Source organism: Sorghum bicolor, chromosome 7 (assembly GCF_000003195.3).
Source record: "Sorghum bicolor cultivar BTx623 chromosome 7, Sorghum_bicolor_NCBIv3, whole genome shotgun sequence".
NCBI lineage: Eukaryota > Viridiplantae > Streptophyta > Magnoliopsida > Poales > Poaceae > Sorghum > Sorghum bicolor.
Window position 1 is genome coordinate 24025848 of NC_012876.2, and position 25046 is coordinate 24050893.

The window sequence follows — 25046 nt, forward strand, 5'->3', positions numbered from 1 at the left end:
GCTTTTCGTCAAAGTCGTCACCGAATAGAACGAGGATGGAGATAAAGAATGGCAGGGTAGAAGATGAGTGTTGAGGAAGGGAGTATTTATAGGTTGAGATGAGTGTTGACGGTCCTTAAGTATCAAATTTAATTATCAAATAAACAAAGAAAATGATCCAAATGCAACCAACATCCCGACTTAGGGTTTTATCTGACAGAATTCCATGAGTTTTGGTGTTTGTCTATTTCTACAGGGGGTTATTAGGAAATACAGAAGAAAGGCCCACACGTCAGGATTACATAGAGATATTAACGTGCCGCACAATTATCTTACATCTAGAAGACTCCAAAAGCCACGAGAAGGAAGCAGAGGCCGAACGGGGCCTGGCCCTGGGCGCCCGCCCACCTCTGGAGTCCAATCAGCACTCTCTTTCGGGATCAATCTCCACCGACCTAAAGGATCAAGGATAACCGTTGAATCAATGTCGGTTTGATCCAACGGCCCATATTCACTTGAAGGGACTATAAAACCAGACCCCCTGGCCCCTGGAGGAGAGAGCCTCTCAACCCAAATTCATTATTCGTCAAGGGAGAAGAAGCCTGTGATCAAGCCTAGAGCCACCACATCAATTAGACATCTAGATTAGCATAGCTATATAGGATTAGAACTAGAAGGAGTCAATCTTCGATTGGTTTCCGTATCTGTCACGAGGATTCTTGGTAATTCTCTAATTGTTCTTCCAATTGTTCATCTTTGTTCTTCAATATTATGAATATGACTTTGCTCTACTTCAATATATTGATTATGACTTTGCTCTACTTGTTTATATTCAAGATTATATTGTTCTTAGTCTATCATAGTTATATACTTGGCTTAGTTAAATTGGATCTATATACATGTTTAGGATCGTATTGCATTTATCCATCGGATCCATGGGTAGATGATAGATATTGTGTAGGCGTGGTGCTTATACCGTATTTATCTGCGATTGTACCCGATATGCCAGATCGTGGGGTAGTTCGTGATAGTGACAACTTCATTGATTCTTATATAGTCCCCCTCTCGTGTATTGGGCTGGCAGAGCAACATTATTACAGGGGAGTGATTACGATGTTTCTCATATTCCTTGCTAATATCACTATGCATGGGCGTAGTCTTGTCTCGCAATGATTGCTAAGTATGCTTGCACTAACTATGACAATGCTAGACTATATAGTTGAGAATAACTTAGGAAATATTCTTGTACTTCGTTCTAATACCATGCTAATGACTTGTTAGAATATCTAATTGAGGTGCTTATCATATTTATATGTGGCTAAGTTATGCTGATCAGATTAATTATCTTTGTCACTATTCATTTCTTTATATATCCTTTATGTGACACTTATCCCTATATGAAAGAGTTAGATAAATGTTCTCAATTATACATGCAATGATAGATACTCAATCTCATATTCCATTCTATAATCAATATTGATGATTGTTAATCCCTTCCCAGTGGTAAAAATATAAATAACGATACCTGGAGTACTTCCCGGTTAAAATGCTACATCGGTATTAATCTGTGCGCTTGCAGATCCCATTCATTATTTATTTAGATGAGCAATTGCATATTTCAATACCGCGTCTCTCATGTCATGCTGGGGATGACAACTTGGCTTAAGTGGTATGAGGGATAGGTTGGGCATTTTTGGCACCATTATCAGAATTAGAAAACTAAGTCTACTTTTGGTAATGATGTTAAGAATACCCAACAAGCATTTTTGGCACCGTTGCCGGGGAAGGTTGATTACTAATCAGGAATGAATATGGAATTTTGAGTTATCATTCGCATCACTAATATGATTGAGCTTATCAATTCTCTCATACAGTTTTACCCCGATATTTTTCTATTTTATCTTATGCAGGGTAATGTATGAATAGAAGACATCTTCCAGGAAATTTTGTTGACAATCCCGAAGCCTTATTCAGAAAAACAAGAGCCAAGCTCAAGAAGAGATCATCAACACTACAGCAAGAAGCTTCATCCAATCAAGAAGATCACCGAAACTTGTCTTCAGAGTTCGAAGCCATGGCGAACAAATCGATCCGCGAGTTCTCAGCTCCCACTACGGACAACATCCGCAGTGGACCTGCTGCAGAGATCGATGGCAACTTTGAGCTCAAGCCTGGACTTATCAACATGGTGCAATCCAACCAGTTCTGTGGGAGGGCACACGAAGATGCTTCTGCTCATCTCCAACACTTCCTGGAGATTTGCAGCACATTCACCATATCAGGAGTCCCCAGAGATGCTATACTACTTCGCCTTTTCCCATTCTCACTGTTAGGAAGAGCGAAGCAGTGGTTCTAGGCTACAAAGGAGAAGAATACTACGTGGGCATTCTGCTCCACAAACTTTCTGGCTAAGTTCTTTCCCATGGGCAAGACCAATGCTCTTCGTGAGAAGATTACAAGTTTTCAGCAACAACATGATGAATCTATTCTAGAAGCTTGAGAGCGCTTCCAATACTACATCCTAGAATGTCCCCATCATGGAATGGAGAGTTAGCTACTAATGCAGACGTTTTATCATGGGCTCGGCAACAGTGCCCGAGAGACCATGGATGCTACAGCTGGAGGAGCATTCCTATCACTTACCATATCACAAGCCACAGCTCTTGTGGAGAAGATGGCGTCCAACCAAGGCTGGAATGAAGAAAGGACTCAGACACGCAAGAGAGGTGGAGGTATGCACCAGCTCAAGGAAGTAGACATGCTGTCTGCAAAGCTAGACCTGCTCATGAAAAAGCTAGACCTCAGCCGTTGTGGGTACAGAAGTTACTTCTCCAATTTTGGCAAGTGCGCCTAGTGATCAATCTACGCCGATAACATCAGATCCAATGCCTCCAGGAGGACGAGTTCAACTCTATACAGATCTATCGACATCAGCCATGTCAGGCCCTGTGTCTCAGAACAGCTAGATTCCTACTAATTGGTGAGGGTACGGTATACCTTCGGAGTTGTCTACCATCAGCTTAGGATTGCCTCAAGTGTTTGATGCAGTAGGAAAAGCTCTTGTATCATCGGTTGCTCCAGTAACTCGCGTACCTCAATATGCTACATCGGCCACTGTGCAACCGATTTTAGGAGGTTTCCACGTGCCTTCGTTTCAAGCACCCAATACAAGTTTATCGCCAAATCTGCTACCGATGCAACAGAAGGCTCCTGCTATGAGTCAACCTGCGGTACAATTCATGCCTCAAGTTGGTTATGCTAATTATTATCCAACAATGACAGCAAGTTACCAACCATCAGCAAACTTTGTGCTCATGAATTCTAATAATGGTTGGTAAGGACAATTACCTATTTACCATACAGTTCAATAGAACTATCAAGTTGCAGGAATTTAGCAAGGTCATATACAGGCTGGCTTCCAGAATCAGGCATCAACATAGTAGCCGATGAACCTTATCCAACAGGTTGGTGGGCTATAAGCAGTGACGAATATGCTGATTGTGGAGATCGTGTACCACAGAGACACATGGAAGCATATCAGCAGGTGCCTCCAGTAGAAATTCAGCCAGTTCATCGGCAGGAAGCTAAAGCTTATTAGGTCGATAAGATAGCAGAAATCATGAGAGATCAATTTGGGATAAAACCCAAAGTTAATACTTACTCTTATCAAACACCATATCCTCCAGTATATGATTTGATACCTCTCTCAAATCAGTACAAGATACCAGATTTCACCAAATTCTCTAGACAAGATGATACATCGACAATGGAGCATATCAATCGCTTCATTATTCAATGTTGAGAGGCAGCTAGCAGAGATGAATTAAGGGTTCGATTATTTTCATCATCTTTGTCTCGATCGGAATTCACGTGGTTCATCTCATTACCACCAAATTCTATTATTACTTGGGCCAATATAGAGAAACAATTTCATAAGTATTTCTTTGCTGGAGTCCATGGAAAGAAGCTTACCAATTTAGTAAAATTGAGGCAACGTAATGATGAATCGGTAGAAAGTTTTGTACAGATGCTACGAGATGTGAATATCAAGTGCTACAGCTTGGTGCTGGATGATCGACAGCTTTCTGATCTGGCTTTTCAAGGGTTATTGCCACATCTCAAGGACAAGTATGCTTCTCAGAAGTTTGAAAGCCTAAGTCATCTTGCACAAAGGATCTCTGATCAGAACACTAGGGTCTTTGAGCCTAGAAAGAATTGGAGCAAAAAGGTGTCATTTGTCAATGAGGTAGAAGACTTTGATTCTGATGAAGAACTAGTTATCGCCTTGGCTGAGTGGGTTAAGAATAAAAGGCCGATATCTTGTCCTTTTGGTCAGAAAGAACCAGAAAAGTTCACCTTTGATATCACTAAAGTTGATATGATATTTGATCTTTTGCTTCAAGAAGGTCAAATTAAACTATCACCCAATCATGTGATTCCATCGACAGAAAGAATTGAAGAAGATCAAGTACTGCAAATGGCACAATGCAACTTCACACAGTACAAATGAGTGTAAGGTATTCAGGCAGCAATTGCAATCGGCTATTGAGTCTGGGAGAATTAATTTTGACAACGCTAAGGCCCAGAAACCGATTAAAATCGATCAGCATCCTTTCCTAGCAAATATGTTGGATGCCAAGGGTAAGACCAAGGTATCGACATCAGAGGCTACTGAGAAGAATGCATCGGTGGATGCCCAACATCAGATAACTACCGATGATGTAAAAGGCAAGGGTTTGCTAGAAGAAGGTCGCAGTTCCAAGAGATCTCCTCGACCTGGCATTGTGATCACTCATCGACGGCAACAGGGAGGAAGGCAATAGGAGGATTGGTGTCAACATGAGGACCAATATCGACAACAACAAGAAGAGTAACGTCGGGAGGAGTGGCAATGACATAAAGATTATTGGAACTACCTGTTTTTCATCCACTGCTAGGAAGGAGACATTAAATTACCAACTATTGAAAATTATCCTGATTGTAATGGTTATTATCTAGCCAACTGGTCAGAAAGGAGGTTTCAGCCTAGTAATCGGGGTTTGTCTATCAATGAGCCGGCCAGAGGCAGAGCACCGGTGCATGATCGGCTGGCGGATAGACTCAGTGTACATGAAAGGCTTGTTAAGTGCGCTGATTATTTTGCAAGGAATCAAGAAGATCTTGAAGAGATGGCAAATGCTAGAGTTCCTGATGAAGAAATATTCTATAAGGACCCTAATATACGTCATGTAGAATCGACTGAGACCCATTATCAGCCGGTTTGGAAAACTAAACTTCCCAATGGTGCCTTGAGGGTCTGACAAGGACATAGAAGAGGAGGCTGCAGTGTGAGCGTCAGGGAGACCTATACAGAGAGGGAAACTCTTCCAATGAGAGGCCCAAAGATTGGAAGTGGCAGTTGAAATACAAGGGTAAGGGCCCATCAGTAGACATTAATATGGTATTTATGTTGCAGATGGAGTTTCTGGCACCTTTCAATAATGAGGAAGAAGTTGGTCTCTGCGATCAAGTAGCTCAGTTAGCACTCGATCCAATAAAGGCTGCTTTTGAGAAACCTACCGATGACGAGAGACATCTCAAAGTTTTGTTTGTTAAATGCAGAGTTGATGGGCAGCCTTTATCTAAGATGCTCATCGACAGGTGAGCTACGATTAATATTATGCCCTATGTGATGTATCAGAAACTTGTCAAAGGAGATCAAGATTTGACCAAAACCGATGTGATGCTGAAGGATTTTGAAGGCAATGTGTCGCCAGCCAAAGGGGCGGTATGCGTTGAGTTGACCATCGGCAGCAAAACCTTGCCAACGACATTCTTTGTTATCAATGGTAAGGGTGCATACAATCTGCTCCTAGGAAGGGACTATATTCGTGCCAATTATTGTGTTCCTTCCACAATGCATCAATGCCTCCTACAGTGGGTTGGAGATAAGATTGAGGTTGTCCCTGGTGACTCTTCTTACATCATTGTATCAGTAGAACCAGATACTTATGAGCAAACCAAATGCTTATTAGGGGAAGCTTGGGAGAAGGAGTTCCTTAGAGTTGTTGATTATGAAATTCCACCGATCCAAGCAGTCGGATCTGAAGAGGAGTTTTAATGGAAAGTTAGGTCAGGGGTTCACATCAGCTGATGATCTAGTAGAGGTAGATATTAGTAGTGGTGACAGGCCGAGGCCTACTTTTATTAGTGCTAAGTTAGATTCCAAGTGTAAGCATCACGATTTGTTAAAAGGAATGTAAAGACTATTTTGCTTGGGATTATACTGAAATGTCTAGATTAGACTGATCGATAGTTGAACATCGGTTACCTATCAAGTCTAGATTTTGGCCATATCAGCAGCTAGCACGTCGATGCAACCCTAATATACTTCCTGACATTAAGGTCGAAATAACTAAATTGATTGAGGCAAAATTTATCCGGCAGTGTCGATATGTAGAGTGGATTTCTAATGTGGTTCCTATCTATAAGAAAAACGAGAATCTTCGTGTTTGTATCGATTTCAGGAACCTCAACATGGCTACACCGATGGATGGCTATCCAATTCCTATTGCTAATTTGTTGGTTGATGCTGCAGCCGGACATCGGATTATTAGCTTCATGGATGTTAATGCGGGTTACAATCAAATATTCATAGCTGAAGAACATATTCCCAAGACTGCGTTCAGATGTCCAAGTCATGTTGGATTGTTTATGTCTGGGGACATCGTAAAACATCTAGCCAATTTATGAATGATACTAGAATGCACGAGGAAGCATGGATTGAAGATGAATCCTAATAAATGTGTGTTTCATGTATCAGCCTGTCAATTCTTGGGTTTTATGGTGCATCAGAGAGGTATTGAAATCAGTAGGAGATACATTGATGCAATTAATAAGGTAGTTGCTCCTGACGATAAAATTGAACTGCAATCTTTGATCGGCAAGATTAATTTTATCAGAAGGTTCATATCTAATTCATCAGGCAAGATCAAGGCTTTCAGTCCGTTGCTTAAATTGAAGGCCGATCAGGAATTTGTATGGGGAGCTGAGCAGCAGTTAGCCCTAGATGAAATTAATAAATATTTGACAAACCCTCTAATGCTAGTTCCACCTTAACACGGGAGACCCTTTAGATTGTATTAGTCGACTAATGATACTGTTATTGGATCAGCCCTTATTAACGAGTTTCTAGGGAAAGAACATGTTATTTATTATTTGAGCAGAAGATTGGTGGATGATGAGACAATGTATTCATCCATCGAGAAACTATGCTTATGTTTATACTTTTCTTGTATTCAATTGAGGCATTATTTGCTATCGGCCGAATGCACTGTCATATGCAAGGATGACGTGGTCAAATAGATGATGTCGATGCCAATATTGAGTGGTAGAATCGGCAAGTGAATTTTAGGGTTGTCACAATTTGACCTTGTTGACACTGTTTTTGGACACGTATCTTTGGACACGTATCTAGGGGTTAATGAAGTATAGATCGTCAAGCGAAAGAGTGGTGACTGGTTGACAGAGAAGTTGCCGACCAGGATTGATACCGATGATGAAACAGCAGAATGTGGCCAAGTCCAAGGATGGTGATTGATCTATGCCGATGACCGATGTGGGTGGTTGCCGACGCTGATGGAAGGTGGTTTGCCGATGATAATAGAAGGGAGCGTAGGAGTTGTGATGGGATGGTGACGGTGTGCCGATTGCCTGTGGTGGATAGATTAACATTTTCCATAGCTGTTAGAGTTTGTTATGTATACGTATTCCGTTCAATTAAGAATTAGGATCCTAGTAATGTCTGGTTGTAATTCTTTTGGGCAGGGTATAAATATAGAACCTGTAGCAATGTAATAATAACACAATCAATCAAACACAAGTTTTTACATCTATTCCAGCATCTACTTTTTCGACAACTTCGTCAACCTGCATATTTTCCTTTTACTTGCGAGTTCTTAGGAATTCATTGAGTCAAACTCAGCGAGTTCTCAATTTTCGCGTGAATACCTCTTGGCCATGGCATCCGGGTGTATCACTGTTGTCGGGACTAAAGTATTTGAGTTATCACCTTTGTCGATTGTAAGGTCAAATCGGCTGGCACGCCTTAACATCAAATCAGGTATTAGCCCTTTGTGTTTGCAGATTTACTTTTGCACCAACACATCTTTTGGCACGCCCGGTGGGACACAGATTCATTGTCAAGATCAACATGTCGAACACCGATTTCGATACGGATAATATCATCCCCGTGACGGAAGCCAATCTTAGAGACGAACAGAAGCAAGCTATGGCAAAAGCTATGGAGGAATACAAGCAGCTATGTTTGAAATCCTTCAGTGTCAATAGGAGCGGCGAGGTGATCCAAAAGGAAGCCTTGCCGATGCCTTGGCAAATCACTTTTGAAGCTAATCCTGGTAAACTACAAGAGATGGTTGACAATGCTATCAATCGCGCTATAATCAATCAATCCAGTGTGTTGTCCAATATAGTGTTCAATGCTATGGCTAGAACTTTCGAAGAAGGACAAGTACCACCAGCTTATGTGGGCCCGACTTATCATTAGCTAGGATCATCATCGGTTACGGCTCCATCGGCTACCCCGACCGTTGCGGGTACGGAAGTTACTTCTCCTCCAAGCATATTAGGGATGCCTAATGGGCATTCTACACTGATGACAACTAATCCAGCGATATCAGACGTACAAGTTTAACTTGCTACAGATCTATTGGCATCGGCAATGTCATGGTCTGTGTTTAAAAATTGTCAAGTTCATCCCAACTGGTGGGGATATGGTATGCCCTCGGACTTAGGTGCAAATAGCTCTAGAATGTCTCAAGTGGCTGACGTGGTAGGTAAGGCTCCTATGACATCGGCACCCCCAGTATCGTTGATGACTCAGAATCCTCAGTATTCTACAACCACCACCGCAAGGCCTTTTACTGGAAATTCTCTGATGCCAACATTCCAGATGCCAAACGCATCGTCGGATCTGCTGCCGACGTATCAAAAGTTTATGACACAGCCAGGGTATGTCAATTCAATGATGATGCCCAATTATCAGTCATCGGCAGGACCTAAGCCGATGAATGTTAACAATGGATGGACATGGCAGTTTGTCTTTCCACAAATACCCCAGCAGAATCATCAGGCTATGGGATTTCAGCAGGGACCAATGCAACCCGGATTTCAGAATCAAGGATTGGTCAATCAGCCGATGAATCTTGCTCAGCAAGTTGGTGGCCAACAGGCGGTGGCTAATGCTATGTTCCATGGAGATCATGCACCGCAGAGACATGTAGATGCTTATCAGCAGGTGCCAGATCCACAACCCGCTCATCGGCAAGATGCCAATGCCTATTGGGCAGATAAGATAGCTGAGGTGATGAGAGATCAGTTTGGGATAAAACCCAATGTCGACACTTATTCTTATCGGACACCATACCCTCCTGCATGACTTAATTCCACTTCCAAATCGATACAAGGTGCCAGATTTTACCAAATTCTCTGGACAGGATGATACGTCAACCATGGAACATGTTAATGGATTCATCATCTAGTGTGGGGAAGCTGCTAACAGAGATGAGTTAAGGGTTCATTTATTTTCATCATCTTTGTCTAGATCGGCCTTTACTTGGTTCATTTCATTACCTCCAAACTCAGTGATTACCTAGGCCAATCTAGAAAAGCAATTCCATAAGTATTTCTTTTCTGGTGTTCATGACAAGAAGATTACCGATTTAGTCAGGCTGAGGCAACGTAATGATGAATCGGTTGAAAGTTTTGTGCAACGATTGCGAGATGTTAAGAATAAATGCTATAGTGTGGTTCTAGATGATCGGCAGTTTGCCGATCTAGCTTTCCAGGGATTGTTGCCACATATTAGAGACAAGTATGCGTCTCAAGAGTTTGAAAGTCTAAGTAATTTGGTGCAGAGAATTTCTGATCAGGATATCAAGGCTTTTGAACCCACGAAGGCCTGGAATAAAAAGGTGTCATTTGTCGATGAGGCAACAAGTTCAGATTCTGATGAAGAACCAGTCATCGGCTTGGCAAAGTGGGTGAATAATAAGAAGCCGATGTCTTTTCCTTTCGGCCGCAAAGAGCCAGAAAAGTTTGCATTTGATATCACCAAAGCCGATAGGATATTTGACTTTCTTCTTCAGGAGGGGCAGATTAAATTGTCACCTAACCATGTGATTCCATCGGCAGAAGAGTTAAAGAAGATCAAGTATTAAAAGTGGCATAATGCAACATCTCATAATACAAATGAATGCAAAGTGTTCAGACAACAGCTGCAACCGGCTATAGAGTTTGGGAGAATTAAGTTCAACAGCTCCAAAGCTCAAAAGCCGATGAAAATTGAACAGCATCCTTTCCCCACAAATATGTTGGATGCTAAGGGAAAGACCAAAGTCTTAACATCGGAAGCAGCTGAGAGAAGCGAATTGGTAGATCCCCAGCATCAGATCACGTCGATGACGCCGAAGGCAAGGTTTGATATAGGAAGGCACCAGCTCAAGAAAGCCTCCTCGGTCTGGCATTGTAATTACTCATAGAAGGCAATGGGAAACCTAGCAACAGCGTGAAGATTGGTATCGTCGCCAACAGGAAGATCGCCGTCAGGAAGAAGAAAGACGCCGACAAGAGTGGAATCGGCATGAAGATCATTGGAATTGCCCATTCTTCATCCACTATTCAGAGCAAAACATCAAATTATCGAATGTTAGAGACTGCCCTGGGCGCAACAGTTATAATCGGTATGATAGACCAAATCGGCAGTATCAGAACAATGATCGGCATTTTGGTGGGCCAATTAGGGGAAGGACATCAGTGCACGATCGGCTGGGGGCAGGCTTAGTGTACATGACAGGCTTTGTGAACGTGTTGGGTATTTTCCAAGGAACCAAGAGGAGCTTGAGGAGATTCCGGATGCGCGAGTTCCCGATGAGTTCATATTTTGTAGAGATGCTGATACTCATCGGGTGGAATCAAGAGAAAATCGTCATCAATCGGTAAGGCAAACACAACTTCCCACGTGGTGTCTAGAAGGTTTGACAAGGACACGGAAAAGAAGGTGGCAGCGAGAACGACAAGAAGAACTGAGTAGGGGAGGGAATTCTGCTAAGTCTGGAGATCGGCAGCAGTCAGATCCCAAGGGAAAAGGTCCATCGGTAGATGTTAATATGATGGTTATGTTGCCGATGGAATTCCTTGCACCTTTCAGTGATGATGAGGAGATAAATTTCCCTGATCAGATAGCTCAGTTAGCTCTTGATCCGATGACAGCTATCTTTGAAAAGCCTGCTGATGTTGAGAGGCAACACCTTAAAGCTCTATTTGTCAAAGGCAGGGTTGATGGGCAGCCAATGACCAAGATACTTGTTGATGGTGGGGCTGCGATCAATACTATGCCATATGCAGTCTATCAGAATCTTTGAAAAGGAGATCAAGATTTGACTAAGACCGATATGATGTTAAAGGATTTTGAAGGAAATGTGTCTCCAGTCAAGGGAGCTATATGTGTTGAGTTGACCATCGGTAGCAAGACCTTGCCGACAACTTTCTTTGTCATCAGTGGAAATTGTGATTATAATTTGCTGTTGGGGAGAGATTGGATTCATGCCAATTGTTGCATCCCATCTACAATGCACCAATGCTTGGTTCAGTGGATAGGTGACAAGATTGAAATTGTCCTAGGAGATTCTTCATATGTCATTGCATCGGCAGAGGTAGATACCTATGAAAAGACCAGATGCGATGCATTTCAGGAGAGGTTTGGGAGAAGGATTTTCTCAAAGTTGCTGATTATGAAATTCCACCGATCCAAGCAGTCGGTTCTGATGAGGGGTTTTAATGGATAGGTTCGCCGATGATGGAAAATTATGCCAAGGGTTTGCATCGGCCGATGATTTAGTAGAAGTAGATACAGGTAATGGTGATAGGCCAAGGCCTACTTTTATTAGTGCTAAGTTAGATTCTGAGTGTAAGCAATAGTTAACCGATTTGTTAAAGGAATATAAAGATTGCTTTGCTTGGGATTATACCGAGATGCCTGGTTTAGACCGATCAAACGTTGAACATCGGTTGCCTATCAAGTATGGGTTTCGGCCGCATTAGCAGCCAGCACGCCGATGCAATCCTAATATTCTTCCTGATATTAAGGCTGAAATAACTAAACTTATTGAAGCCAAATTTATATGGCAGTGTAGGTACGCCGAGTGGATTTCCAATGTAGTCCCTGTTTATAAAAAGAATGGGAAGCTTCGTGTCTCCATCGACTTTAGGAATCTCAATAAGGCTACGCCGATGGATGGTTATCCAATGCCGGTTGCCGATTTGTTGGTTGATGCTGCAGCCAGACATCGGATCATCAGCTTTATGGATGGTAATGTAGGTTACAATCAAATATTCGTGGCTAAAGGAGATATTCTCAAGATAGCATTTAGGTGTCCTGGTCATGTTAGATTGTTTGAATGGATAGTCATGATCTTTGGATTGAAGAATGCTGGTGCCACTTATCAGAGACCTATGAATTTTATCTTTCACGAGTTCATCGGCAAGATAGTTGAAATTTATATTGATGACGTGGTGGTTAAGTCTGGAGATTTCACAAAGCATTTGGCCGATCTACGAAAGGTGTTGGAGTGCACAAGGAAGCATGGTTTAAAGATGAATCCTAATAAATGTGCATTTGGTGTATCGGCAGGTCAGTTTCTTGGTTTCATGGTGCATCAAAGGGGGATTGAAATTAGTAGGAGATCTATTGATGCCATCAACAAAATAGTTGCTCCAACCAATAAAACTGAACTTCAATCATTGGTCGGCAAGATAAATTTCATTAGGCGATTTATATCTAATTTGTCTGGTAAGATTCGTGCTTTTAGTCCTTTACTAAAGTTAAAAGCCGGTCAAGAATTCGTGTGGAGAAAAGAGCAACAGTTAGCATTGGATGAAATCAAGAATTATTTGACAAATTCTCCAGTTCTGGTCCCACCTCAACAAAGAAAGCCTTTCAGATTATACTTGTCTACCGATGGGATGGCCATCGGTTCGGCTTTAATTCAAGAATTTGAAGGGAAGTAACATGTGATTTATTATCTAAGTAGAGATTGGTTGATGCTGAAACAAGGTGTTCGGCAATTGAGAAATTGTGCTTATGCTTGTATTTCTCATGTATCAAATTAAGACATTACTTGCTGTCGGCCGAATGCACTGTTATATGCAAAGATGATGTAGTCCGGTACCTGCTATCTATGTTGATTATGAGAGGTAGATTCGGCAAGTGGATTTTGGCGTTGTCGGAATTTGAGTTACATTATGAATCGACTAAGGCGGTTAAAGGATAGATTATGGCTGATTTAGTAACTCAACATTGCAGTGTAGTGAATGCCTTAGAAATTGTTCCTTGGACGCTCTTCTTTGATGGATCGACATGTGACCGAGGGGCAGGAATCGGCATAGTGCTAATTTCTCCTGGAGGAAAGAAGTATGAGTTTTCTTTGCTGATTGTTGCCATGTCAACAAATAATCAAGCCAAGTACCAAGCTCTGATCAAAGGGTTGGAATTGTTAAAAGGGGTTCATGCCGATGCTGTTGAGATCTTCGGCGATTCTATGCTTGTTATAAATCAATTTGCTGGAATTTATGAATGCCGAAGTGAGGTTTTGATAACCTATTATGAAAGGAGCACACAACTGTTAAAGGAATTCAAGGATTTCCGATTGGAGCATGTTCCTCGGTTACATAAAGAAGAAGCTAATCGGTTGGCTCAACACGCCTCGGGATATCAACCCATCTGTTGACGGTCCTTAAGTATCAAATTTAATTATCAAATAAATAAAGAAAAGGATCCAAATGAAATCAAGATCTAGACTTAGGGTTTTATCTGATAGAATTCCACGAGTTTTGGTGTTTGTCTATTTCTGTAGGGGGTTATCAGGAAATACGGAAGAAAGGCCCACATGTCGGGATTACGTAAAGATATTAACGTGCTGCGCAATTATCTTACATCTAGAAGACTCCAGAAGCCACGAGACCGAAGCGGAGGCGAAACGGGGCCTGACCCTGGGCGGCCGCCCAGTTGGTCAGGGCGCCCGCCCTGCCCCTGAGTCCAATCAGGACTCTACTTTGCGGGAGATCTCCACCGACCTAAAGGATGAATCTAAACCATACAATCTATGTCAGTTTGATCCAAGGGCCCATATTCACTTGAAGGGACTATAAAACCAGACCCACTGGCCCCTGGAGGAGAGAGCCTCTCAACCCTAATTTATTGTTCCATCAAGGGAGAAGAAGCCTCTGATCAAGATTAGAGCCACCACATCAATTAGATATCTAGATTAGCATAGCTACATAGGATTAGAACTAGAAGGAGTCAATCTTCGATTGGTTTCCGGATCTGTCAAGAGGATTCTTGGTAATTCTCTAATTGTGCTTCTAATTACTTTCCAATTATCTTTGTTCTTCAATATTATGAATATGACTTTGTTCTACATCAATATATTGCTTATGACTTTGCTCTACTTGCTTATATTCAAGATTATATTGTTCTTAGTTTATCATAGTTCTGTACTTGGCTTAGTTAGATTAGATCTATATACATGCTTAGGATCGTATAGCGTTTATCCATCGGATCCATGGGTAAATGATAGATATTGTGTAGGCGTGGTGCTTATACCGTATTTATCTGCGATTGTACCCAATATGCCAGATCGTGGGGTGGTTCGTGATAGTGACAGCTTCATTGATTCTTATATAGTCCCCCTCTCGTGTATTGGGCTGGCAGAGCAACATTATTACAGGGGTGTGATTGCTATGTTTCTCATATTCCTTGCTAATATCACTATGCATGGGCGTAGTCTTGTCTCGCAATGATTGCTAAGTATGCTTGCACTAACTATGATAATGCTAGACTATATAGTTAAGAATAACTTAGGGAATATTCTTGTAGTTCGTTCTAATACCATGCTAATGACTTTCTAGAGTATCTAATTGAGGTGCTTATCATATTTATTATGTGGCTAGATCAGATTAGTTATCCTTGTCACTATTATTATTTCATATATCTTTTATGTGACACTTATCCCTATATGAAGATTTAGATATAATGTTCTCAATTATACATGCAATGATAGATGCTCAATCTCATATTCTATTCTGTAATCATTAGTGATGATTTCTAATCCCTTCCCAGTGGTAAAAATATAAATAACGATACCTGGAATACTTCCCGGTTAAAATGCTACATCGGTATTAATCTGTGCGCTTGCAGATCCCATTCATTATTTATTTAGAAGAGCAATTGCATATTTCAATACCGCGTCTCTCATGTCATGCTGGGGATGACAACTTGGCTTAAGTGGTGTGAGGGATAGGTTTGGCATTTTTGGCACCGTTACTAGATTTAGAGAACTTAGTCTACTTTTGGTAATGATGTTAAGAATACCCAACAAGCATTTTTGGCGCCGGTGCCAGGGAAGGTTGATTACCAATCAGGAATGGAATAAAAGATTTTGAGTTATCATTCGCATCACTAATATGATTGAGCTTATCTATTCTCTCATACAGTTTTACCCCGATATTTTTCTATTTTATCTTATGCAGGGGAATGTATGAATAGAAGACATCTTCCAGAAAATTTTGTTGACAATCCCGAAGCATTATTCAAGAAGACGAGAGCAAAGCTCAAGAAGAGATCATCAACACTTCAGCAAGAAGCTTCATCCAATCAAGAAGATCATCGGAACTTGTCTTCAGAGTTCGAAGCCATGGAGAACAAATCGATCCGCGAGTTCTCAGCTCCCACTACGGACAACATCCGCACTGGACCTGCTGCAGAGATCGATGGCAACTTTGAGCTCAAGCCTGGACTTATCAACATGGTGCAATCCAACCAGTTCTGTGGGAAGGCACACGAAGATGCTAGTGCTCATTTACAACACTTCCTAGAGATTTGCAACACATTCACCATAGCAGGAGTTTCCAAAGACGCTATACTACTTCGCCTCTTCCCATTCTCACTGTTAGGAAGAGCGAAGCAGTGGTTCTACGCTACAAAGGAGAAGAATACTACGTGGGTACTCTGCTCAACAAACTTCCTGGGTAAGTTCTTTCCCATGGGCAAGACCAATGCTCTCTGTGGGAAGATTACGAGTTTTCAGCAACAAAATGATGAATCTGTTCCAGAAGCATGGGAGCGCTTTCAAGACTACATCCTAGAATGTCCCCATCATGGAATGGAGAGTTGGCTATTGATGCAGACATTCTATCATGGGCTCAGCAACAGTGCCCGAGAGACCATGGATGCTGCAGCTGGAGGAGCATTCTTATCACTTACTATACCACAAGCCACAACTCTTGTGGAGAAGATGGCGTCCAATCAAAGCTGGAATGAAGAGAGGACCCAGACACGCAAGAGAGGTGGAGGTATGCATCAGCTGAAGGAGGTAGACATGCTGTCTGCAAAGCTAGACCTGCTCGTGAAGAAGCTCGATGATAGAGCTGGAGACAAGAAAGAAGTTATGCACATCTACGACTCTCACATGACTTGTGAGGAGTGTGGAGACACTGGACACTCAGGCAACCACTGCCCTGAGATACTTGAGGATGTGAACTACATCAACAACAACAACAACTACTGCTACAACCGTCCTCAACAAAATCAAGGTTGGAATCAACAGAGGCCTAACTACTCAGGTAATTATCAAGGTAACAATTCTTACTACAACAATAATAATTTTCCACCTTTGAGAGAGTTAGTGTCTAATCAAGGAAAGCTAATGGATAACCTATCTAAGAAATTGGCATCTAATGATAAAATGTTAGAAAATATAAATAATAGAATGGATAATTTCTCTACTGCCATCAAGAATCAAATTAGCTTTAATAAAATGATTGAATCTCAGTTAAATCAAATAGCTGCTGCTGTTCCTACTACTAACCCCGGTATACCATCACAACTGGAAGGATTTGAATCTGCAAATCTTGTAGACATGTTTGATGCAGGTAATTGGAGTAACCCCGTCAATGAATTCTCTACTGACCTTTTGCCGGTCAAGAGAGGCGATCCAGGACGCCCCGTCATCCCGATCTCCATCGGCATGGTGGACTTCCCAGAAACACTCTATGACTTTGGCTCTAGTGTCAACATTATACCCAGGGTACTCTATGAAAAATTCTTTACATATCCTTTACTAGAAACAACCATGTGTTTGTAGTTTGCAGATCAGACGATAACTTTTCCAAAAGGAATAGTGAGGAACCTTTGTGTCCGAGTTGGTACCTTGTATGCCCCAGCAGACTTCATAGTGGTAGAGACCGGAAATAATGAGAGAGCACCTATCATCCTAGGAAGGCCATTCTTGAACACCACGGGAGCTATCATCTACGCCAGTGCTGCCAAGATCAGTTTCTACGTCAAAGGGAGGAATGAGACATTTTTCTTCAAGAACAAGACTACACAAATTCCAGATCAATCCAGACGTGAGTCAAGAAAGAGGACCAACAGGAGAAACAGGAACAAGCAAGTGTGGACCGAGTCAGCTAAGATGGTCACTGTAGTTCATGGAGGCCAAGATCATCAACTTAAGTCACCGTTTTTGACCAAGAAGGACGACCCAGGAATGCCAAGCATCTACTACTCCATAAATGGATACAACTTCTACAAGACGATTTGCGACACCGGATCGGGCGTCAACATAATGGCTGCAGTCACCTATCGGCTCTTGTTCGGGACCATGCCCCTAAGACCAACATACATTCAGCTCCAGATGGCAGATCAGACATTTCGAGAAGTTAAAGGAATAGTATCTGATGTCCCAGTCAAAATAGACGATCACTTTGTCTACACAGACTTTCAAGTTGTTGACATAGGAGAAGACGAGTATGATCCACCCATCATCCTTGGAAGACCGTTCCTCAGCACCGTTAAAGCAATTATCTACATTGGAACCGGAGAAGTCCATATGCACTTCCCCTCAGAGAAGGTACGCCGTTATTTTACTGACCCTAACTATATCGTTGAAGAATCTAAGCAGGTCAGAAAGAGACGCAACCGCAACCAGAGGAGGCAGATCATCAAGGACGGATGGGCAGACTATGAAGGAGAAGTTGTAAGGTCAGAAGACGTAGAGTTTAAACAGAATTATCCAGAGGAGGTCGAAGCACCGAGTCAGGAATGGAAAATGAAGATAACTATACAAGAAGAAGAGGCGCTGCCGGAAGTACTGACTACGCCACCCAACGAACCTCAGGACGATTGAGAAAATGGAGAGTCCCGTTCGGAGGACTTAAAAACACCGAACGCCTTGCCAAGAGGTAAACTTGGTAGTTATCCTTTCCCTTTCAATTATTTCAAATAGTTTACTTAGTTAATCATGTTAGTACTATCCTAAAAAGAAAATAAAAATGTGAAAAAACTGTAAGCCCCATATGAGTAGACGAGTGGCATAAAACCCATAAGTGCATTCACTGTAGTGGCATAAAAATAAAATAAATATTTTTCCGCTTTATAAAAACAAAAATATAAAACAGGGAGTAATATTTATTAAGGAGTCTCGATATGATAGAGGCTAGATATTTATGCTAACATTTAATCAGTTCCACAAGTTTTGTTGTCTATTTGAGCTCCACATAATTTAAGAATCAAGAAGACTAGCAGACGGAGGACATTCTAATCGTTGTCAGAATGCTGCTGACTTTCAAATACACCTCTGCCACCTGCTAGCTACATCAAGAGAAATTACGTCAAAATTCAGCTTGGGGGAGAGCACCCCCATTTATCTCGATAAGTATTTTTATCTATCTTTATACTAATATTATATTAGAATATTAAAATACATAAACTATGGAAAACCAAATAAAGATTTTATGCTTATATATATATATATATATGTCTTGTTGCTTAGTGTGTTTAATAAATAAATAAAGTGGCTATGCTAATCTGTATCTAAATAAAACTTAAGCATCACTACTAAATTTTGACCCTATTGCACCAGCCAATTTTTGATGTTATATGTCTAAAATAGATGCAATAGTTTGGTGTCGCATCAATTTCTCGTTCGATGCTGGCCGATGCAATAAGTCTTGATGCAATTGCCTATTGCATCGGTTACTTGTGGTTGATGCGAGAGGCAGCTATTGCATCGTCCGTCCGTTGTCTATTGCATCAAAATGGAGAGATGCAATAGACTATTGCATCAATATCTTGTTGATGCAATACAACTATTGCAACGACTATCGTTCGATGCAATTGACTATATTGCATCCATATTAGGTTCGATGCTATATAATCTATTGCATCACCATTTTGATGCGATGCAAGAAGTTCTATTGCATCACCATTTTGGTTAAATGCAATATGAACTATTGCATCGACGTTATGTTCAATGCAATTCGAACTGTTGCATCGATATGAGGTTGGATGCAATACGAACTATTGCATCGACATGAGGTTGGATGCAATACGAACTATTGCATCGACATGAGTTTAGGACAACCAATTATTGCATCAAATTCGTCGCATAGAAATTCATAAAATTACAAAATTCAATGGCACAAAAAGTCAATCATATTAATAACTTGGATCATAAGCATTCAATAGTTTGTACAATGTAAGGAAGTCTAATGCCTTCCTATTTCCAAATAGGTAATTGCAAGGCTAAACTGCATTACAAACCACTAACTTATGCTACAAATAAGCAATCATAAACAACAAAAAACATGTCTCTTAGCACAGATAAATATGACATCTTTCTTGTTGCACAATATTTGATTCATTTCAGCTTGGCAAGACTCAAGGTTGATCTTCCTGAAAAAGGCAAAATGACATACATTAGTATACATAGTTGATCACATAGATGCAATCAAACAAAGACAACACATGATAGACAACAATATTTTTCGGTTTAACAAATAGAATGGATACTAAAGCCAAAGCATAAACATATAAGGCATGAACTCTTTATTGCTCGTGTTAGGTGAACAAACATACATGTATAAGTGAACAAAGTTTATGTTAATAAATGGATAACAACTTAAAATGACACCTCATTGCTCATACCTTTCTTCATTTCTTTCTGAAGTTTTGCTTTTTATTTGCAGCAGTATTCCTAAGTGTTTGTGCTGAAATAAATGTCACTGTCTCATTACTATCTTTATCTTTTTCACCTGCGAAAAGTGATTTGTTGACATGGCTGCGAGTGAGGCGACTAGTAGGTTGGATATTGTTCTGTTTGCTCAACAATACATTGTCTGCTATATTCTGTAAGAACCAAAAAATTTGAAGGAGCAATTAGCACTTAACAATTCTAAGAATCTATTCAACTGCACCTTAAAATTTTGAAGCATATTACCTTTTGCACATGTTCTGCTCCTTGGATGGGATGGGAACAACAGCAGGTTCATCAAGTGTGGACAGGGTAGATTCTTTACCAGCCTTCATATTTAAGAAAAAGATTCACACATTTTATCAGATTAAATGTAGGTGTCCATTTCATTGCAGTTTGCATTTGTCAAGAAATAATACCTGTGCTAAATCTGCACCTTCATTTCCACTAACCATATTTTCAATACCAGTAGCATTAGTTGGTAATTCTGAAGGATTAGTGGCTGCTTCTACAGGCCGAGGGACTGTTGTGGTTGGTGCAACATTCTTGCATTGGAGTTATAAGGAGAAACATTAGCAATCAAGCTTTAGTAAAATCAAAGATGTTGGAAACAATTAAGAAGTAGAATTATTACCAAAGGCGGTGCTTGATTTTGTTGTTTGATTAGTGAAAAAAGCTCTTGCCTTAGTTCTTCTCTAATCTTGCTAGTTGTACTCTCCAGTTGATGTTGCAGCTGCTCAATTTGTTCCTTGTCTTTCACTGTCTCAGCGGCTTGAACGGTAAGCTGTTCTTTTAAGCTATCTACCTCAGCTTGCATCTCACTATTCTTCTGTTGGGCTGCTGCTGCTAATGCAGATGCACGAGTTTGCTCTTCAATTTGTTCATTCATAAGTTGGCTTCGGGTCGGATACTTTGCCAAGTATCCATGTCCAGGACCTTTTTTGCTCTTGCATCCAGTGGTTTTCTTGTAGGTTTCATGAAGAATGCGCCTTTCTTGTTCTTTCGAAATCACAGAAGCTTCCAACTCAATTCTCTCTGTCATTTTAGAGAAGGCGCTTTCCTAAATTTAAGAACACAATTAGTCTTTTCAACTTTAGCAAAGTAACAACAGCAGTTCTAGTTGAAGTATGAAAATAATTAGGTAAAATGGATACTTTGGAAATCAAACTGTATAGGTTAGATTCATGTACTGATTACTTTCTCGCAAATACATGTCCTTGTTAATCATGCAAATTTGATTACTAGCAAAGCATCTTGAGAGGTAAAAAGCAATGGACAGATGAAGCTAGCATTTTAGAGATATGTATGACATTGGAGATAAATTAATAAAACATGTTATGAGAACATACATCATTGGACACTCAGCTTTCTGGGTAGTGCAGTTCTATTCTTTCTCACTTTAATGAACATAACTACATAAAGCATCTAACATAAGCAACTTACTTTCCAGCATGTTCCCAGAAATCTGGTCATGCAACAGCTATACAGAAAATAAATCATATCCGGAGATATATAAGTCCAAATGACTTGCAAGAGGACATCTTGGAAAGCTTGTACAATTCCCAAGATTTAATGTTCAGACATAAGAGCCTGATTCAAAACTTAAGTCCTTCGAAATATCAAAATTACAGAAACTACTCTGCAGAAACAGAGAGCACCCAAAAGCTGAGAACTAACATCAAACAGCTATAACTATGAAACCACTAGGCCAAATGACCTCAAATTTGAACAGCAGCTAGATATGACAATTATCTTCGACTTTAGTATTCACAAGTTTCCCAGGAAACCATCTTAGTAAGGTGAACTTCTCTAAGTCCTCAGATCTGTCCAGATGGGACCAACATCTCACTTGAAGAATTAACAACGTTCCAAATTTACAATTGGACCATACCAACCATATCATGGCAACTTACATAACTCATAGAAACTAGAAAACATGATGGCCATCATAAAATAAAATTATTTGATGCTTTTCTCAATTTTATTAGATACAAGGGTGCATAAAAGACCATATACAAGAGTTGCATAGAAAATTCTACGAATATTACAGTAGCTACCTTATGCTATCAGGAGACCACATAAAAAGTTTGGAAGCACTTACATATATTTCCTTAGCAGCATCAGAAGACCATCGACCCTCCTTGGTGCGTGTACTGCTCCAAAATGTCAAACCATCTGGCTCTTCACCAGTCTCTAGGTTTCTCTAACATGTGAAAATTGAACGTTGTTACTGTTTAAATAAAAGAACAAGATTAGGTTCCATTTCATTACCTGCTCATAACTAACTTGTGAATAAGGTTTTGGTCCTGTAAGATGTATTGTCTGCCGATGCTGGGAATTGCTAGAGTTTTTGGCGCTTATTTCCTAATATAAACACAGATATGTTAGTAGCACTAAAAAATACAGACAATAAACACTTATGTAAGACGCGTCGAACCTAGAATTTGTCGGTCCCAAAATACAAGACCAAATAATGCCACTCCACTGCAATATGGCAAATTTCTAACAATTTTGGGAACAAAAAGTATGAACATAATGAATGCATTATGGTCAGTACCTCAACCCAATATGTAAATTGTTCTTTCAAAGTAGTGTTATAACATCATGTGTGCACTTATCCTATCTCTTCCCAGGAAACAAGCATACCCTAGTTGTATCACTTATTCTGAAGCCTAGAAAATATGGTTTAAGCAAAGGGTACTGATCCACTGTCATTGCTAACACAAATAAAAGCATAATCATTTTCTACAGAGCTTTATGGTGCCAATTTCATTCAATATGGTGATGACCGTAACATAACAGCAGATGTGAAATGCCCCATACACCTCCAGACCTTCTCTTTTATTAAAAAAAAAACAGATATGCTACAAGCAGGACCCCAGAAACATCCATTATCCCAACATAGCAGATTATAAGTCAAGTAATATCTGATAGGGTGAATCTAAGTTGGATTATTTTTAGTTTATTTTATTATTTTGTCCATATGTAGAAACGATAACATAACACTAATCTAACAAGAGAGTTTGATTCGAGTACAATTATAGACCAAAAATATGTAAGCAAAGCAATGTCCAAGGCAAAACAATACTGCAAAATGACTACTTTGGTTCAGTTCTTTGTAGCCTGAAATGTTCAGTTTTAAACAACACAAGCAATTTGAACCCTCTTATGAGTCGGATAATATTTTTTAAAACAGAGTTCAATTAACTAATTATTCGACCAACCAATTGATTAAGAGAAATTCTACAACACAGCACATAAACTGCATATCGATAGGTACCTGCGTTGGTCATCTTTTTGCTTCTCCTGTCCATCTTGTCGACCATGAGGTGTGTCTATGACACCTTCAGGGCTGGACCGAGTGGAGAACCTCCTGCTGGACGGAGGAGATGCCGATCTCACGGAGGGAGCAGACTGCAACTTCTTGGATGGAGGAGACTGCGACCTCCTCGTAGACGGCCTCCGCGGAGGCGACGGCGAAGGCGACGGCGAAGGCGACCTCCTTGTTGATGGCCTCCACGGAGGCGACGGCGAAGGCGACCTCCTGGTACATGGCCTCAGCGGAGGCGACCTCCTGGTACACGGCCTCCGCGGAGGCGGCGGCGACCTACCGGTAGTAGACGACGACTGCGCGCGTGCAGTCCTCTGCATTGTGCCTCGGTGGAGGCGGCCTCCGAGGAGGCGGCAGCGGCGCGGCTCCTGTTCTATCGTGATGCGAACAACCGCTAGGTAGTAGGGGGGCGGCGGCTCTGTAAGGTGATGCGAATTAGATTAGGAATATAAACCGTGTATTAGAGAGGGGAGAGTAATTAGCGGTCAAGGTTGTTTTCCGCGGGAGGATGGCGTGCGCAGTGTAAAATTTCGTAGTTTTGGTAATTGCGCGCTGAGTTTTGGTAATTTGGAGCGCCAGATTTCGCACACGTGATGAATTTTTGAGTGCCAACTTCCACGTACCTATCAGGTAAGACTCAATCTCACATATACGTAACTATTTCAATTTTCAAATACATGCCGGCACAAGCTTTTCAATGGTTTTTTAAGGCCCTGTTTAGTTCCCCACAAAAAAAATTTTATCCATCCCATCGAATCTTTGAACACATTCATGGAACATTAAATGTAAATAAAAAAATAAACTAATTACACAGTTTGATTGAGAATCATGAGACGAATCTTTTAAGCCTTGTTTATGATTAGCCTTAAGTGCTACAGTAACCTATATATGCTAATTATAGATTAATTATGCTTAATAGATTTGTCTTGCAGTTTCCAGACGACCTATGTAATTTGTTTTTTTATTAGTTTCTAAAAACTCCTCCCGACATTCTTCCAACACATCCGATGTGACACCTAAAAATTTTTCATCTCCGATTTAAACAGGGCCTAAACCCGGACACTTTTTGGCTACTACTACTAGTACACACCCCTTTGTACAGGCGGATTCCAATGGAAAAGTTGTCAACTACAAAGTTGCATAACTTTTCAATATCTACAACTTTTATATTGGTAGTTTCTCCATCCGAGGTCATTTACAAAATTTGAATTTCAAATTTACGAAATTCAAACGTAGTTTTCGACGACAAGATGATTTCAAATAAAAAAAATTATCAACTACAAAGTTTCATAACTTTTTGAGATCTACAACTTTCGTTTTGATGGTTTTTTCAAACGAGATCATTGGAAAAAGTCAAAAAATTCAATTTCAAATTATTTCTACACGCGGATTTCTTAAGTAACCACCTGTAGAAATATGATTTTTACAGGCGGTTTCTTAAGAGAACCGCCTCTAGAAATGCATGATTTCTACAGAAAACCGCCTGTGAAAATTGATTTTCATAGGCGGTTTTTGAGTTGGGCCCGCCAACTTATTTTTACAGGTGTTCTTTAATTGAAACCGCCTGTAAAAATTAAATTCCACCGCCAGCGTAGAGCCTCTCTGTACTAGTGTACTACAATGCAAAAAGAATCAAAATTTTTCAAACA

General features: G+C 40.6%; 1 protein-coding gene across 1 annotated transcript; it reads right to left on the reverse strand.

The window, feature by feature from the left end:
* On the reverse strand, nucleotides 19513-23619 carry LOC110437245. Its single transcript, XM_021465624.1, has 8 exons — nucleotides 23437-23619; nucleotides 22338-22430; nucleotides 22168-22269; nucleotides 20701-21126; nucleotides 20486-20611; nucleotides 20313-20395; nucleotides 20021-20221; nucleotides 19513-19768 (listed from the first exon to the last, which is right to left on the reverse strand). Exons 1-7 carry the CDS (start codon nucleotides 23617-23619, stop codon nucleotides 20215-20217), a joined length of 1020 nt encoding a protein of 339 aa, XP_021321299.1. The 3' UTR covers nucleotides 19513-19768; nucleotides 20021-20214.